General features: G+C 42.3%; 1 protein-coding gene across 1 annotated transcript; it reads left to right on the forward strand.

Moving 5' to 3' along the window:
* Positions 1–1,749: 1,749 nt before the first annotated feature.
* Positions 1,750–12,148, forward strand: LOC132813112 (phosphorylase b kinase gamma catalytic chain, skeletal muscle/heart isoform-like; the record flags this gene model as incomplete). Its single annotated transcript, XM_060823071.1, has 3 exons — positions 1,750–1,840; positions 7,393–7,546; positions 12,023–12,148. Coding segments are annotated over 3 exons (371 nt in total), but the record flags the coding sequence as incomplete, so codon positions are not given.
* Between the last annotated feature and the right edge of the window lie 1,769 nt (positions 12,149–13,917).

Below are 13,917 nucleotides of genomic sequence, written 5' to 3' on the forward strand. Positions count from 1 at the left end.
GTCGGTGTGGACTTGTTGGGCCGAAGGGCCTGTTTCCACACGGTAAGTAGGTAATCTAATCTAATCTAAAGCTAGGGGTTCAGATCCACAACTAACTCTGAAATTTGCATCACCAAGTAGGCTGGTTAAAAAGCGTTTAGTGTGCTTGCCTTCGTTGCTGAGACCTTTGAATATCAGGGTTGATACATCATGCTTAGATTATACAGAATGTTGCTAAGCCTCTCCTGGAGTATTCTGTGCCGTTCTGGTCATCCTGTTATAGGAAGGATATTATTAATCTGGGAAGAGTTCAGCAAAGATTTATCAGGATATTGCCAGGAATGGAGCATTTAAGATATAAAAAAAAAGGTGGAAGGCTGGGACCTTTTTATTGGGCCATACGAGGTGGAGAGATTACTTTCCTGAGGTTTATCAAACCATGGGAGTCATAGAAAAAGTGAATAGCAAGGATCTTTCCCCTCAGGTGGGTGAGTTCAAAACTAGGGTGCATATTTTCCTGTGAGAGGAGAAAAATTACAAAGGCCATGAGGGGCAATCGTTTTTGCACAGAGAGTGATTCATGTGTTATGAAGTTGAAGATGTGTACTGTACATTTAAGAGAGAGTGAAAGCTGTTTTGCTTTGAGAGCTTACAAGCACCTGTCATATGACTAGCTAGCAGTCTCAGAGTGTACTGGAAAATTGAAAAATATAACATTTAGCTCTGAAAAAGATACCTGGGTTGGTTGCTGTTTTGACAACAATTCAAATTTAACCAATCAATTTAAATTATGCCCCAGGATACTAAAACCCAATCAAGTTTGAATTTATTGTTTTGCCACATCAAACCAATTAGACAATCCGATGCTGGGGGCATTAAAAGAACAGACATTTTGGAAATCAGACAGAATAACTGCCATTGAGAAAGACTGCCATTCAAAAACACTCTCAATCAAAGGTACCTTTTTCATATGAAACATCTTCGCAGCAAAAGAAAGAAAATGACCCAAGGAGATCTACAGACAAAAGAAGACAGATGACAACAGCCATTGTATATTTTTAAAATTAAATTGATGTAATTTTAAGGGTTTTTTTTATTGGAACAATATATTGTTATAAATCTGGAGACAGAAAATGAGCAGTTAGGAGAAAGGGGCTTAATGTTGTGAATAGTTGTTGTTTAACGTACACTTTTAGAGTCAAGGAATAAATGAATATTATTTTCTTTAAATAGTGAAATTTGGAAGTTCTCTGTCTCATACTTTAACAGGTTACGAGGCTTTTCTGGATGTTTGGTTTATTTAGCAGAGGGGTTTAGTGATATGTTGCAATGCATGTGTGGAATGAACTTCCAGAGAAAGTGGATTCAGGTTTACTTACAATGTTTAAAAGACATTTGAATAAGTTCATAAATAGGAAAGATTTGGAGAAATATAGGCCAAGTGCAGTCAGGTGGGATTAGTTTATTTTGGGACCCTGGTTAGCATGGACTGGTTGGTCTGACTATTTCCAAGTTGTAAAATGTGTTGCTGGAAAAGCGCAGCAGGTCAGGCAGCATCCAAGGAGCAGGAAAATCGACGTTTTGGGCATAAGCCCTTCTTCAAGAATGAGGAGGGTGTGCCAAGGGAGAGGGACTTAGGGGAGGGGTTTTGGAAATGCGTTAGGTGGAAGGAGGTTAAGGTGAGGGTGACAGGCCGGAGAGGGGGTGGGGGCGGAGAGTGCTGCACAGATATGATGCTGATTACAACTTTTTTGTTCTTACTGAATACAGAATTGTGCGGGACTCCAGGATACCTGGCTCCAGAAATTCTACTTTGCTCAATGGATGAAACTCACCCTGGATACAGCAAAGAAGTGGATTTGTAAGTATTTCCCTATTGCACTGGTACTTGGCACTCTCATGGGCAGTGTAGAGCTGACCTTTCACTCTCAAGTCAGATGTGCATTTCCCCAAACCAGCTCAGGTAAAGTGCTTGGAAGTGGTCAGATTCTCACTGTGTTTAGAGAGCCAGTGGTGAGCACACAATACTTCCAATACTGGTTAAGAGAGGTGGGGCCTGTAGGAGTAATATCACTCAATCAGGATTTAATAGAAGAGCCAGCGGTAAGGAGTGTCTGCCGTGAGGCAAGTGTTGCTGTCACTCAGAGGACACATCAATCAAAGGTGAGATCAGCACTCACCGTAATAGTTGTGTAGCTGGTTGCTGATGCCTGAGGAGTCAGCTCATCATGTGCTTTACAAACGACAGTCTGGTCTCTTCCCATTGGAGCACCTGAAAGTGAAGACTTGAAAAGCCACACCAGACACAGCCATGGGAATGGCAGCATCGTGGCACTATGGCTGTCTCAAATATTCAGCATTGGCACAGGTTGCCATCTCTCAGGGTAGGCATATTTGCTACAGGCCTTTGCTCAGCCCACTTTCCATCCATTTTTCAAGATGCAAATTCTTTTTGGTAACAAAAATAATCAGATTATTTTATTTCAAAAGAAGAGGTAATTCCTTACACTTCAAATTAAAATTAAACCATAAAGATGGCTTTGTGTGTAGGAGGTCATACCTCACAAATTTGTTAGCGTTCTTTGATGAAGTGACCGGGGAAGGTTGATGAGACAGGGTGGTAACTGTAGTCTATAAGAATTTCAGTAAGGCCTTTGATAAGGTTAGATTGCACGCAATCCAGGAACGCAGCCACATTGGATACAGAGTTGGCTTCATGGTAGGAAGCTGAGGATAATAGTGGAAGGATGCTTGTCAAACTGGAGGCCTGTGACTAATGGAGTGCCTCAGGGGTCATTTCTGGACTGAATGTTATCCATGTGAATGATTTGAATGAGAATGTACAAGGCATGATTATTAAGTTTGCAGATGGCACTAAAATAGGCGGTATTGTGGACAGTGAGGAAGGTTATCAGAAATTGCAGAAGGACCTTGATCAGCTGAGGAAGTGAGACGGGAAATGGCAAATGGAGTTTAATACAAATAAGTGTGAGGTCTTGCATTTTGGAAAGTAAAATTAAGGCAGGAATTTCATGGGAGGGCCTTAAGGCGTGTACTGGAACAGAGGGACCTTGGAGTTCAGGTGCACGGTTATATGAAAATAGAGTCACAGGTAGCCACAGGTGAAGAAGACTTTGGTACAGTGGCCTTCATCAGTCAGGGCACTGAGTATAGAAGTTGGGGAGTTATACTGCAGTTGTACAGGATGTTGGTGAGGCCGCACTTGGAGTATAGTGTTTAGTTCTGGTCACCTTGCTTTCAAAAGGATGTTATTAAACTGGAAAGAGTGCAGAAGAAATTTACAATGACATTGCCAGTACTCAAGGTCTGAGTTATAGGGACAGGTTGGACAAGTTAGGACTTTTTTTTAGAGCATAGGGGATTATAGGGGGGTGGGGCGGGGGGGGCGGGGGGGGGTTTGTTATAGAAGTGTATAAGATGAGGCACTCAGTCCTTTTCTCAGAGTTGTGAAATCAAGTACTAGAGGGCATTAATTTCAAGTTGGAGGGGAAAGAATAAAAGGGAACCTTAGGGGCAACCTTTTTTACACAGAGGGTGGTACACATATGGAATGAACTGCCAGTGGAAATGATTGAGACGGGCACATTCACAACATGTAAAAGGCATTTGGACAAATACATGGTTGGGAAAGGTTTAGAAGAATATGGGCAAAGTGCAGGGAAATGGGGTTAGCATGGATGGACAGTTTGGGCCAAAGAGCTGGTCTCTGTGCTCTATGACTCAGAGGCCCTGGAGCAAGTAAGTCACCAACCCTGGCTCATGATACCATTTGTCTTTCAAAGGTGTTAATAAGATGAATTAATAAATGACTTAGTAAATGGAGAATTTCTAGTCAGAACAGTAACACAACTAGGTCAAATTTATTGGCCTCACCAAGGGTGGTGAAACAACCAATAGAAATGAAATGAATTGAGATGCTGCAGGAGTTGTTTTTGGATTTTTTCCTAACTCTGTGTAAATAGATCTCATACCCAAAGAATTAGACAGGAATTGGAAGAGGGAGGTAACTTACCTGACAACTTTTAAAATTTAAATTTAAAATGGACAAAATTACAAAGAGCTTAACATATCAACTCCTCTTTAGTAGAAATGTAAAACACACAGATTCAGAATTAAGAGTGATACCAAACAATCTAATCAGAAATTAAATCAAAATCAATATCCCTATGTTATAACTTGAGGTGGTGTTATTGAGGATATGTATACCAGCTCAAATAGGAGTCAGTAAGCAATGGGCAGCGACCCATCAGGTGATGGGTATCGTAACAAACTTTTACAGATGACTCTTAATTTTCCATTGGCAGGTAACTTAGCTATTAGGAAGACACAGGTTAAAATACTGAAACATTTTTGTTCTCAAGCATTTCATAAAGATGTGGTCAGATTTTGACAGACATGTCACAGATGTCAGACTGTGGTGAAAACCCAACCATCAATTGAACCTCAGCCTAAATGCCCTCTTTCCAAGAACCATTTAGTAGAGTCCAATAGATTGTACAAGACCACTACATTAAACTTGGAGTGGGAATCAGTATCTTTTCTGTAAAATATAGATGCCCAAGTTTTCCTGAAACAGGATCTTTGAGAAAGTTTTTGGTAAAAATGGCAGTGGAAATTTTACTTTCTTTTACAAGATATGAATTATAATTACCTGTATCTCCACCAATGTCATCTACTGTATCCATTGCACCCGATGTGGTCTCCTCTACATTGGAGAGACAGGATGCCAACTTGCGGATCGTTTCAGAGAACATCTCTGGGGCACCTGCATCAATCAAACCCACTGCTGGACAATTCAACTTGACCCCCCCCCCCCCCCCCCAACTCCACCAAGGACATGCAGGCCCCTGGCCTCCAATGAAATATACTTAAAGGAAGGTTCAAACTTTTATGTCAGAAAAATTTCAAAGAAGTAATGAATAGTTTGGGATTTTAAAAAAGCTTCAGTCTTCAGCCTATTAACAACAGTCTCAAGGTATTTAAAAAGATGTATCAAACTTTCATGACCATGACTCGAGATTATTGTCAAGAATGTCTGAAAGGTTGGGATAGAGGAATTCCCTTGTTACTATTTGCTATTAGGGATGTTCCCAATTAATCTGCAGGATTTAGGCCTTTTGAACTGTTCAATGGTTTACATTAGATTGATTAAAGAGAAATGCCTAAGCCAAAGCTCAGATAGTGTACACCCAGTCAATGTTTCAAATTTCAGAGAGAAACATGAATTCACCCAAAGTATTTGAAAACCACTTGATAAACAATGAAAACTAGATTAGATTACTTACAGTGTGGAAACAGGACCTTCGGCCCAACCAGTCCACACCGACCCGCAACCCACCCATGCCCCTGCATTTACCCCTTATCTAACACTACGGGCAATTTAGCATGGCCAATTCACCTGACCTGCACGTCCTTGGATTGTGGGAGGAAACCAGAGCAAACCCACACAGACACAGGGAGAATGTGCAAACTCCACACAGTCAGTCACCTGAGTTGGGAATTGAACCCAGGTCTCTGGTGCTGTGAGGCAGCAGTGCTAACCACTGTGCCACCGTGCCGCCCAACTAGAGATGTGATTTTTTTTTTGCTGGAGATGAGATATCATCTAGCTCTGAGGAACTATTAAAAGCATACCTTATCAAATCAATGATGTGAACTATGTAATGAGTAACATGTAGGAATAGAAGTAGGCCATTTGGCCCATCGAGTCCATCCTGCATTCATGCCTCATCTGATAATACTCAACTCTAATTTCCTGTCTTTTCTACAAAATGTTTGATTCCCTACCTGATTTAAGTATCTAGGAGAAAGTGAGGACTGCAGATGCTGGAGATCAGAGTTAAGAGTGTAGTGCTGGAAAAACACAGCAGGTCAGGAAAGAATCCGAGGAGCAGGAGAATCAACACTTCGGGCATATGCCCTTCATCAGGAATGAGGCTTGTGAGCCGGAGGTGCTGAGAGATACATGGGAAGCGAGTACTGTTGGTGTGAAGGTAGCTAAGAATGCAGTAGGTAGATGAAGGTGAAGTAGAAGGTGATAGGTCGGAGAGGAGGATGGAGCGGATAGATGGGAAAGGCGATGGAAAAGCCAAGAGGGCGGAGTTGAAGTGGAGGCTTGGGACTGTGATAAGGTGAGGGGAAGGAAAATGAGGTAACTGGTGAAATCCCGTGTGGTTGCAGGGTCCCATGGCATTCTTCCTCAGGCGCGGGTGGTTAGGGTTTGGTGATGGAGGAGGCCAGGGGCCTGCATGTCCTTGGTGGAGTGGGGGGGGGGCGCAAGTTGAATTGTCCAGCAGTGGGTTTGGTTGGTGCAGGTGCCCCAGAGATGTTCTCTGAAACGATCCGCAAGTTGACATCCTGTCTCTCTAAACTAGAGGAGACCACATCGGGTGCAATGGATACAGTAGATGACATTGGTAGAGATACAGGTAAATTTCTGTCAGGTGTGGAAGAAACCTTTGGGGTCTTAGACGGAGATGAGGGAGGAGGTGTGGGCGCAGGTTTTGCACTTCTTTTAGTGGCAGAGGGAGGTGCTGGGAGTGGGGTGTAAGCTGGTGTAGGGGTGTGGATCTGACAAGGGATTTGCAGAGGGAATGGTCTCTTCAAAACACTAATAGGGGTGGAGAGGGAAATATATCTTTGGTGGTGGAGTCTGTTTGTCAGTGGTGGAAGTGGCGGTGGATAATGTGATGTATCTGAAGGTTGGTGGGGTCGAAGGTGAGGACCAGGGTGGTTCTGTCCTTGTTGTGTTGGGAGAGGTGGGGTTCAAGGACAGAGGTGCAGGAAGTGGAGGAGATGCACAGGAGGGCATCATCGACCACGTGGGAGGGTAAATTGCGGTCTTTGAAGAAGGAGACCATCTGGGATTTTCCATGGTGGCATTGGTCCTCCTGGGACCAGATGCAGTGGAGGCGGAGGAATTGGGTTGGAGGGATGGCGTTTTTGGAGGAGGTAGGGTGGGAGGAGGTGTAGTCCAGTTCACCCTTGAAACCCACCCCTCCCAACCCAATCTTCTGTTAAGTGTTTCCCCCACTTTTCTCACATATTTCCTCTGTCAGGATTTTATCCTCTCATTTAACCTATCCATGCATGTTTAAACAGCAATCACAACAACTTTGAACTGGTCAGCGATTGGCTGCAGTGTCCCCAGGAAATAATCCAGAGCAGTACAAGCTGACGTTTTTCTCTGTCTAAACTGAAAATAGTGCAAATACAAAAGAGTAGTTGTCTTCACTGACAACAATGATCCAATACAGCTCTTGCTTGACCTTACCAAGTCTCAGTACTCAATGGAAAGTGGAACCAGATTGGAGCATTTCTGCCAATTGACAGCCAAACTTTGTTGCAAGGATCTGTGACGGTAACTCTGATGTGGGATTGTTCTGTGCGCAGGTGGAGTTGTGGAGTAATTATGTACACACTGCTGAGTGGCTCACCACCTTTCTGGCACCGGAAGCAGATGCTAATGCTCAGGATGATCATGGATGGAAATTACAATTTTGACTCTCCAGAATGGCAAGATCGATCAGAAACTGTGAAGGATCTGGTGGGTATTTCAGAGGTCAGACTAATGACTCTTATTTCAATTATTTTCTCATATTTTTATTTTCAAATCTCATAACCAAATTAATAATTAAGGACAGCAATGATAAGGGTGCATAATACATCATTTTTTCTCCCACTGTTCCTCCATTGTCAAAATATTTTTAAGTTTCCAATGAAATTCAGGGATGTAAGGCAGGGTAGTAAGTAGCATAGGTCATACAGAGGAAGGACAAGAAACCATCAGTGCTTTATGATCCGTTACTCTGTTGTTGAGGTTCCCACTCACTTTGCTTATTACTGACAATATGACTGAAGCATTAACCCATAACTAACAACGGTGGTCAGGGGTTAGCACTGATACCTTACAGCATCAGGGACTCAGGTTCAAGTCCAACATCAGGCGACTGTCTGTTTAGAGTTTGCACGTTCTTCTCGTGTCTGAATAGGTTTCCTTCCACAGTCCAAAGTTGTGCAAGTTAGGTGGACTGGCCGCGTAAATTGCCCATGGTGTCCAGGGCAATTTAGATTAGTCAAGGGAGATGCAGGATTACAAGGATAGGGTAGGAAGGTGCATCTTGGATGCTGTTTGGAGGGTCAGTGCAGATTCAATGGACTGAATGGCTTGTTTCCACACTATAGTGATTCTATGGCTAATGAACTCCCATTCTTCTTCCATTTGCCTTCCAAATTGCATGTTGTTCCTCCATGCTAGATTTCAGTGACTCATGAACAAGGAGACTCTTGGATATCAACATTTCCCAATGTCTTATTTAAATAATGCTCTACACTTCAGCGTTTCCTACCAAACTGGATAGTACATGTTTGTACATTATACTTCATCGGCCAAGCTCTTGTACACTCGTTCAGGCTGCCTAAGTCCTCTTGATGTCACTTTTGCAACTTCCTCACAACTCACATTTCCGCCTGGTTTGTCATCACAGATCTGTAAATACTGTATTTTGGACTTCAGTCATTAAGAGATTGTAGGCAGCTGAGGCCAAGCACTGCTCCATTTATTGTAGGTGTACTTAACAAATTGGTAGAGGCCTTAAGGAGAACAGATACCTATCATTTACCTCACATGCCTTAACACTCACGCTGCTGAGTTGCACAACAAATTCAAGCTTCATGGGCTACTGGACTCAAAATGGTAACTCTGCTTTCTCTCCGCAGGTGCAGCCAGACTTGCAGAGTTTCTCCAGCAATTTCTGTTTTTTTGTTTCAGATTTTCAGCATCTACAGTTCATCCCTTTTATTTTCGCAACAAAATAGTGCCTGTCAATATATGATTATCCATGAAATATTTAACATCAGTTCTATATACACCTTTCAGCTGGCCACTGATTAAATCATGGTTGCATGGTGAAAGGTTCAAAAAATGTGCAACTTTTTTATCTGAAAAGGAATTATATCCTTCTAAATTTGTCTTTGATCTTTCTGCATTCATTCAAGTATTTATGACCCATAGGAATTGCAAACATTATTCCACTGATCATGGAAACAGACAATAGGAGCAGGAATAAACTATTTGGCCCTTCCAAGCTGTAATGCATGGTGATTTGGTATGATCTTGAACATCCAACTCAATAGCATGATTCTGCTTTTCCTCCACATACTCTTTGGTCCTTTGAATGCCAAGTGGATATCCCATTTCTTCTTGAAATCATACAATGTTCCGATCCTGACTGTTTTCTGTAATAGTGAATTCCATAGGCTCACCAATCTGAGTGAAGAAAATTCTCCTCATCTCAATCCAAAATGGTTATCCCATGTTTTTGGATTGTGACATCTGTTTCTGGACTCACCTGTCATCAGGAATACCCATCCTGCATTTACCCTCTTAAAGTGACAGCACCGTCACATTAGTGTCTGAAAGAACTATTATTACACAAGGCACACCCTATTTAAACTAACTGACTGCAACATCTGAAATAAAAAGCACCAACACTCACTGTCTTTGAATCCAATAGTCTTCAACCCAATCTGGAATTAGAACTTTTGATCTTGACAACATCCCCCAATTTGTTATGGACCAGATCAAACCCCCTTAAAATACATTCAGATGATAGCTTAGAGCCTAACATTTACTTATTTTAAAGGTGTGTATTCACTATAAGGAGAAGTTGGACAAATTTGGATGTTTTGCATGGGTGTTGGAAGCTGAGGGGCAACCTGATAAAACTATATAAAATTATGAGAGGCATCGATAGGGTGGAGGACAGAGTCTTATGCCCAGGGTGGGAATGTCAAATACTAGGGGGCATGATTTGAAGGTGAGGGGGAATGTTTAAAGGAGATGTGCGAGACAAGCGTTTTTTTTACACACAGGGTGGTTGGTGCCTAGAACACGCTGCCAATGGCGGTGGTGAACAACATACGATAGGAATGTTTGAGAGCTATTTAGACAAACATGAACAGGCAGGGAACTGAGGAAGGGTCACCGGATTCGAAATATTAACTCTGATTTCTCTACACAGACACTGCCAAACCTGCTAAGCTTTTCCAGCAACTTCTGTTTTTGGCCAGATCTTGTCTAATTAAAATCAGCCTTCCCCCAATTCAGAACATTTATTTCCAGTCCATCTTTGTATTTATCCCATCATTATCTTAAATCTTACTGTCATGGCTTAACTTTACAGTCTATTTATTGTAAATTGGAGACTGTAAAGCATTCTTCGTAGTTGTTCACCATTCACTTTCTTCCCCATTGTTCTTGCCCCGAACCATGACTGTATAAATCTCTTGCACCCGAAATTGCACCATTTAGCCCTCAAACCTCATTGGTTTATTCCTGAGTCTCACTGTTTTCTTCCCCTGTTTACTCTCTGTTTAATCCTCAAAATCTTACTGCTTTGTCCACTGAATTCTTGCTCAAGGAGACAAAGTGAGAGAGAAATTTAAAGTAACAATCATAAGTGGCTTAGAGAATTACATACAGTTGAGAGGAAGGGAGGATATTCAACAGAGAAAGAGACCCAAAAATGAAAACAACATATTTGAAACATATTTGAGAGTGAGAAAGGTATTCAAGGGAGAAAGAGAACATAGAGTAAAGAGAATTATTTAAAGATGTAGAGAGACAAAGGAAGTGAGGAACGTGAATGGGAGGGAAACACACCGGAGGGCAGAAGGAAATATAGGAGAATGATCAAGAAAAAGTACATAAGAAATATGAACAGGGTAAGCAGGCTGTGCCATGTCCTGTTCATAATTCAGCAAGCAAGCTGTAGAGGCTGAGTCATTAAATACATTCAAGGCTGAGATAGGGTTTTAATCAGTAAGGCAATCAAGAGTTATGTGGAAAATGCAGGAAAGTGGAGAAGAGGATTATTAGATCAATTATGATCTCTCTGAATAGCAGAGCGGACTTGATGGGCTGAATGGCTATTTCTGCTCCTACATGTTACGTCTTGTGGATGTTTGACCAGAAATAGCATATCTATTTTTCAGTCTGGTCAGTATCAGACCCAGTGATTCCAACTCTGATTGGAAACATTAAGGCCATGCAAAAAGTCAGTGACTTCTCATCAGAAATGGGAAAAGTTTGAAGCAGCATTGATTTTGAGCAAGGGGTGGACAGGACAAGGATAAATGAAATGATTGGATGGAAAATTGAATGATGAACACATTAGTCTGCCAGGGCCAAAAGGAATGGTGATGTTGGCAGGAAAAACAACAAGGAAACTAATATCAGCAACAGGTTAGCTAGTTGGAAAGAACATAATGAAACAAGTAAAGACAAGGAAGCAAATTGATGGAACTGAGTTTAAACCCTGACATTGTGGATTCATTGTTGAGTCCAGAAAGCTGTAAAATGAGAGACTGTCCATCCAGTCTATATCAATTTTCATGAGAACAGGAGAGCAGGTCAAGGACAGAAACGTCACAATGAAGTGGAGGATTAAAATGACAGTGGAAACTCAGTGTTGTGCTTGCTGACAGAGTGGTGGCTTGCCACAAAGCAAGCACTCAATCTGTGTTTCGACTGTGTGATATGAGAAAACCACATGATGAGCAGTGAATATAATAGACTCGATTGAAAGGAGTACTGCGGAATCACTGCTTCATCTACAAGGAGTGTCTGTGGCCTCCTGTGTTGAGAAGAGAGTGACTGAAAGTGCAGGTGTTCAGGATTCAAAGATGAAGGAAAACAGAAGAGGGAGAGGTGTCTGTTTTGGTGCTGTCAAGACTGGTGTCAGGAAACTGGGGTTACTTTGGATCCCAATGGGAGATGAAATTATCTGGTGGCTAGGACATAAACATTGAGCATGGACCCATGACCAAATGGATACCACTTGCACAGGTTTTAGTACAATCTTTGAGGCAGATCAAAATATGACTGGTGTATAACAATAAAATAAATGGGCCTTGATGTAGAATTCAGCGGGAGCACAGAGGGAAGAGCGCATAGTGAGGCATGCTGTTGTTGTCGAGCCTGTGCTGTTCTAATGTGTTCTTTTGTTTCTGTAATGAATAGATTTCCCACCTTCTGGTCGTGAAACCTGAGAATCGATTCACAGCAGATCAAGCCCTAGCACACCCTTTCTTCCAGCAATATGTGGTCGAGGAAGTCCGCCATTTCAGTCCTTTCAGAAAGTTTAAGGTAAAAGTCTAAGATAACACCAGACAGTGGACACTATCAGGTAGGTAAAAACAATGACTGCAGATGCTGGAAACCAGATTCTGGATTAGTGGTGCTGGAAGAGCACAGCAGTTCAGGCAGCATCCAAAGTGCAGCGAAATCGACGTTTCAGGCAAAAGCAGGAATAAAGGCAGTGAGCCTGAAGCATGGAGAGATAAGCTAGAGGAGGGTGGGGGTGGGGAGAAAGTAGCATAGTACCGAGTTTGTTTGACGACATGGTTGAAGGACACTATCAGCAGCACCAAGATCCAGTATCACTGCAGCTAGATTGTAGCCAATTGGTTTTGATTGACGCAGATTGGAACCCTGAACATTAATAACCTCAGACTTCTATCAACAGTCACAAAGGGAAATTGCCACCAAAAGGGATAGCCCACTTTCCTTTGATACATCCTCAGAATTATCCATGGTTTTGCAGCCAAGTGAGCTTATTAATCTTGATATTTTTGATCAGCTTGTTCATGGATGTTATTACATATCTCTGAAACAAGTGGGATGTGAAGCTGGGCCTCCTGGCACAGAAGTAGGAATACTGCCACAGTGTACATTGATCACTGTTGTAATGTAGGACATATGGAGACAATGTATGCAGAACCTGTGAGCTCCCACAAACATCAATGAGATAAATGCTCAAGTAGTCAGTTTTGAGGATGTTTCTTGAGAAGTTGCTTTTGAGTCAAAGATCTAGAGCACAGAAAATGACCCTTGACCCTGTCGAGTTAGCGCCGGTCAAAAGCAACCACCTAACTATTCTAATCCCATTTGCCAGCATTTGTCTCATAGGCTTTATGTCTTGGCATATCTAAATACAACTTCAATGTTCTGAGGGTTTCTGCTTTCACCATCCTTACAGGCAGTGAGTTCCAGATTCCCATCACCTTCTTGGTGAAAGGTTTTACTTCACATCTCCTCTAAACCTTCTGCCCCTTACCTTTTAAATCTACATCTTCTGGTTATTGATCCTTCCATCAAGAGGAAAATGTCCTTCCTGTCTATTTCTGTCCGTCATAAATGTATACATCACAATCAAGTCCCTTCTCAATCCCCTCTGCCTCAGGAAAACAACTCCTGTCTGTCCAATCTTCCTTATAACTGAAACTATCCAACCCAAGCAACATCCAGGTAAATCTCCCTCTGCACCCACTCCAATGTTAATGCATCCCCCCACAATGTGAATTCCAAAACTGCATACGATACTTCAGCTGTGACTTAACCAACATTTTCTATAACTGCAGCATATAACCACCCTGATCTTTTAGATTAGATTAGATTCCCTACAGTGGAAACAGGCCCTTCGGCCCAACCAGTCCACCGAAGAGCAACACACCCAGACCCATTTGTAGTAGTCACCCTCTGACTACTACAATTTAGCATGTCAATTCACCTAACCTGCATATCTTTGGATTGTGGGAGGAAACTGGAGCACCCAGAGGAAACCCACGCAGACACAGGGAGAATGTGCAAACTCCACACAGACAGTCGCCCGAGGCTGGAATCGAACATGGGACCTTGGTGATGTGAGGCAGCAGTGCCAACCACTGAGCCATTGTGCCACCAAGGTCTTGCCACCATTGCTGCAAAATGCAACAAAACCTGCGTTTGTGCCAAGTATGTCTGGTGTACCATAAGTTGTGATGGAAAATCAGTTTCCTGATTGGAATGCTTTTTGCAAGCATGTACCTTTTGAATTAATTGTAGCTGTTTTCATCCCTTGTCCTTGCCTTAAGTGA

Source organism: Hemiscyllium ocellatum, unplaced genomic scaffold (genome assembly GCF_020745735.1).
Source record: "Hemiscyllium ocellatum isolate sHemOce1 unplaced genomic scaffold, sHemOce1.pat.X.cur. scaffold_3244_pat_ctg1, whole genome shotgun sequence".
Classification (NCBI taxonomy): domain Eukaryota; kingdom Metazoa; phylum Chordata; class Chondrichthyes; order Orectolobiformes; family Hemiscylliidae; genus Hemiscyllium; species Hemiscyllium ocellatum.